General features: G+C 51.5%; 1 protein-coding gene across 1 annotated transcript; it reads left to right on the top strand.

Moving 5' to 3' along the window:
- Nucleotides 1–803: 803 nt before the first annotated feature.
- Nucleotides 804–1,746, top strand: LOC105055564 (uncharacterized). The gene has a single exon (XM_010937408.4). It carries the CDS (start codon nucleotides 1,032–1,034, stop codon nucleotides 1,416–1,418), a length of 387 nt encoding a protein of 128 aa, XP_010935710.1. The 5' UTR covers nucleotides 804–1,031; the 3' UTR covers nucleotides 1,419–1,746.
- The last annotated feature ends 2,577 nt before the right edge of the window (nucleotides 1,747–4,323 follow it).

Genomic DNA, 4,323 nt, shown 5'->3' with positions numbered 1-4,323 from the left:
TTCTTTCTCTGGGGCTTCATTCGGCTTATTTTGGTTTCAGTTTCAGCTCATTGTCTGTATGTTGTATATAATCTTTTCCTTTTCTTTTGTTCTCTTTTGTAAACTTTACATTTGATTTGCAATACAGCTTTGGCCTCTTACTCACCAAAGAAAAAAAAAAAAATGGACGAGTTGTCTGCAGGAACGAAGTTTAAACTTTGGGAACTACACTGACATAATGATCAGCACCCTTTCCAGGGGGGACAGAGGGGAAGAAAAAAAGGGAGATTCTCAACCTTCAACATGGCAGAAAGATTATCCCTTCCACACCATCATTGGAAACCGATAGTCTAACTTCTCATAATGGGAGCCATGTGACCGGGGTAGAGCCTCCTTTCTATACCAACGTGAGATCAATATCATTACTCAATGCTCTTGCTGCTGAAATAATCAGATGGCATCTTAAAAAGCCTCGTATGAGTCATCTCACACAAGAGGCTAATCTATAGTATTTATCTTGATAATAAATTGCCGAGATTTGATCTACACTCCGAGCACTTATTTATTAGAACTAGTTCAAACAGGACTATCATGTAACTACATACTGCATGCACCAGAAATATATAATACCAACATTTCTAGAGGTATATATAAGTGTACTTTAAGAACTAATCCCTGCACTCCAAGTACTGGGTGTAGTTCAAATTAAATTTCATCCAGTCTCAGCACAGTGAGTGCCGAGACTGGCTCAAATTGACCACTTCATCTATAATAATCATATTTGCTATTATACAAAGTGCCGGAACTGGTTAAAACTATTCATTTTGTTTCTCTTGAAGTAATCCCGTCCGGGACGAGTTAAAACTATTGGATTTTGTTTCTCTTGAATCAATCCCGGCTGCAGATGCCGGGATTAGTTAAAATTAATTCCTACATACATACGTACGCACATACATGATGTTGCAGAATATTCACGGTGAAATTTTGAATATTTATAGCTCCTCTATTTGAAAGAAAGAACGATCCTCTGTAGGCCTTAGAAGAGCAAAGAGATGAATCGGCTTCCGTTGCCGGTGGCCAAGAGGTATGTGCTGCGGCTTTTCATATCACTCAAATACGTGACTGCCAATGTCGTGGATCGGCGGAGCGGGCGAGTGGTGGTGACGGCATCTTCGGTGGAGAAGGCGCTCAAAGAAGGGCTCGAGTGCGGTCGTACCTGCAACGCCAAGGCGGCGGCGGCCGTCGGAGAAGTGCTCGCTATGCGCCTTAAGGTTGATGGCCTGGCTCAGGAACCGATATACGCCGATGCAGCCAAGGAGGTGGAGAAGAAGGGGTTCAAGAACCGCACCAAGGTTTGGGCCATTCTCAATGCGCTCCGCTCAAGTGGTGTCAACCTCCACCTTGACCAGGACGACCATGGGCCTCCTGGTTGTCCCTGATGGAGATTTTTAGCCATTTTTGCTTTATCCAACAACGTGGGGTGTGTGCATGGTGATGGTAATCGTGTTCGCCAACGTATAATGCTTAGGCTTCTTGTCATCATGGAGGTTGAGAAGTGCATAGCTCCAGCTTAGGTTAATGAAGGGCACCTTTTTGATAAAATGCTTGTGAGATGTCGCAGGAACTCTGTTGGCTGGAAGGTAATCCAACAAGAAGGGACTCGGCTCTTCTTGTTTCCTCTGGTACTATATTTGTGCATTTTATCATGTAGGGCAATGATTTGACGAGTTGCAGCTTTGGTTAATAAATGGTATGCTTTTGATGAAATGCTTGTGAGGTGTAGACTACTCACTTGTGTCCACGCTTTAGCTAGCAAGTGCGTCACATCCTGCTTTGAGACTTTCCATCCCCGCTCTTCCAGGTTAACTCATGGCTATTGTCGGTTGGGACATAGTAATGTCCCAAGTTATGGTGATGAAGCTGGCTGGTCTCTTTTTCAGCCCTCTAAAAAAAGTTCTGAAAGCATCTTTCTAGATTTTTAAACTTCTGCTAGTTATATATAACCATTAAACTAAGCTTTTTTTTTTTTGGTAAGAGATGTAATTTCATTCACTGAAATACGTGCAGTGCAAAATACAAACTATCAACCAAAAATAGAGCCCAGGAGCACAAACGAGGCTCAGTTGTGGAGCACTGATACAAGGATTGTAAGACTATACAGAAGCAAAATTACATAGCAATAAGTAATGTAAGGCAATACTTTCCAGCAGTTAGGTGGCGCTGGAATGAAGTTTACAAAGCCAGGAATCAGCCAAAGTATGCTACCTGTTGCGGCCAATCGCCTCGTCGTCCGATCGCCGGGAAGCGTGCACCTGCAAAAGGAAGTCCGCACTGACCGGAGGCGGCTCCGGCGGGGACCCTCCGACGGTCAAGTCAGAGAGGTGACTGGGCAACAGTGAAATGCAGACAGAGAACTCTGAGAAGGAGAGAGGGAGAGGAAGAGAGAGGAGCGAGCCTGCGTATGTGGGAGAGACGAGCGGATCCTCCCTTGCACTGTTGCCTTCCCCGGTATATATAGTGGAGCACGGTATGGCGCCATCATTAATGGCGCGGACAAGTGAGGAACTGTCAACTCACTGTAGACTGTCAGAGCCGCCGTGAAAATGTCATGTCGCCGTGTGGCCGTCTAATCACCAGGGTTGACCTCGCTCTCGGCGGGACAATGCCCCTGGGGAACTGTGCCGCATGTCCGTGTCAGAGCTGACAAGGTCTGGCGGCTGTACGGCGATGGGAGGAGACGGCCGACCCTTGGTCGGTGGCCAGCAGAGTGGCGTCGGGTTCCTCCGTCAGTCGGCGAGTTTCATGTGAGTCGGCCTCTGGGTTTGGTCGGTCGGGAGGGATACGCCCGACATACCTCCAGTCGGTGATTGGGCCATTGAGAAGCCGTCAGTAGCGTCCGTTAGTCGGGCACTCCTGGCTTTCAGTCGGGGCGCTCCGACCGTCAATCGGTCGATATGCCCGTCAGTCGGTCGGTCGGCCAGTCGGAGACGGTCAGTCGGGCCGCCAGTCGGGGACGGTCGGTCGGCCAGTCGGAGACGGTCGGTCGGGCCGCCAGCCGGTCGGGCCCTCCGATAGTCGATCGGTCGGTCGGTGGGTATCCCCCAACAGTTGCCCCCCTCCACTCCTAAGTCGGGTGGTGAGCTGACGACTAAGAGTGGATTTGTCGTACGCGAGGATCCGACCGTACCGCCGATTGATACGGTGTCCGGCGCCCTGTAAATGTCGAGAGATTTGCTGGCGCCCGACATCCAGTCGGCGCCAGGCGTCTCGTCCCATCAGCATCAGGTGTCGGTCGGCGCCGGACGTCCCGCCGTGCCGGGTATCCCGCTGGTGTCAGCGATAAAACCGGTGCCAGGTGTCATGTCCCATCGGGAAGTGGAACCGTCGTGTCCCATCGGGAAGTGGAACCGTCATGCCCATCGGGAAGTGGAACCGTCGTGTCCCATCGGGGAGGGGAACCATCATTCCCGCCGTCCCCTCGGGAACTCCAAACGTTGCGTCCCGTCGGGAAGACAAAACGTCGCGTCCCGCCGCGACACGTGGCGTGTGGCCATCGGTTCGCATTCGGTGGAGCGGATGGAGGCGACGTGGCGCAATCTGAAGGGGGGTGCGTCGAACCGTTGGACGGCCCTGATGATGCCACGCGGCGAAATCTGGAGAGTCTTCGCTGGGCGTGCCTTCATCTCGACCGTTGGGGAGCACTATATATACAAAGTTACCCCCACATGGTTTTTTACCCCTCTCATTTTTACAGTCGAGACTCTGCCCGCTTGAGCCTCCGCTCCAGGTACTTCTCCGCTCTGTCTTCCATTTGCGACTCTTTCCTTCCAAGGGCTAGAGTAGCCTTCCCCCTCTTTCTTTTTCCTTTCTTCCTTGCCATTTCTTTGAGCTTATGGCTAGGACGTCCCCACGAGGTAGTCGGTCGGGAGAGCCGACCGAAGACACTCGGTCGTCCCCGGAGGTGGAGGCTTCTTCACTTTCGGGGCCGAACGTCGATCGGCTCCGGGAGCAGTACTGCGTCCCGGAGCAGATTCGGCTGTTCGCCCCTGGCGCCGATGGTCGGGTTAATAGCCCGCCCGAGGGTCAGGTGGCCTTCTATCTGGAGGATCTCCGGGCCGGCCTTCGATTTCCGATTCCGGAGTTCGTCCGGAACGTTCTGGACTATTACGGGTTATGCCCGGCACAACTTGCGCCGAACTCGGTTCGGCTGATAGTCAGCTTCGCCCTCCTGTGTCGGCTTTTGCCGACCGAACCTCGGATCTCTCTTTTCCGAGTTTTCTTTGTCCTCCGCCCTCACCCTAAAGCCCGAGGGTGGTGGTACTTCATTCCTCGGAAAGGGCTCTC

Source organism: Elaeis guineensis, chromosome 12, assembly GCF_000442705.2.
Source record: "Elaeis guineensis isolate ETL-2024a chromosome 12, EG11, whole genome shotgun sequence".
NCBI lineage: Eukaryota > Viridiplantae > Streptophyta > Magnoliopsida > Arecales > Arecaceae > Elaeis > Elaeis guineensis.
This window is presented reverse-complemented; position numbering and strand designations above follow the sequence as displayed.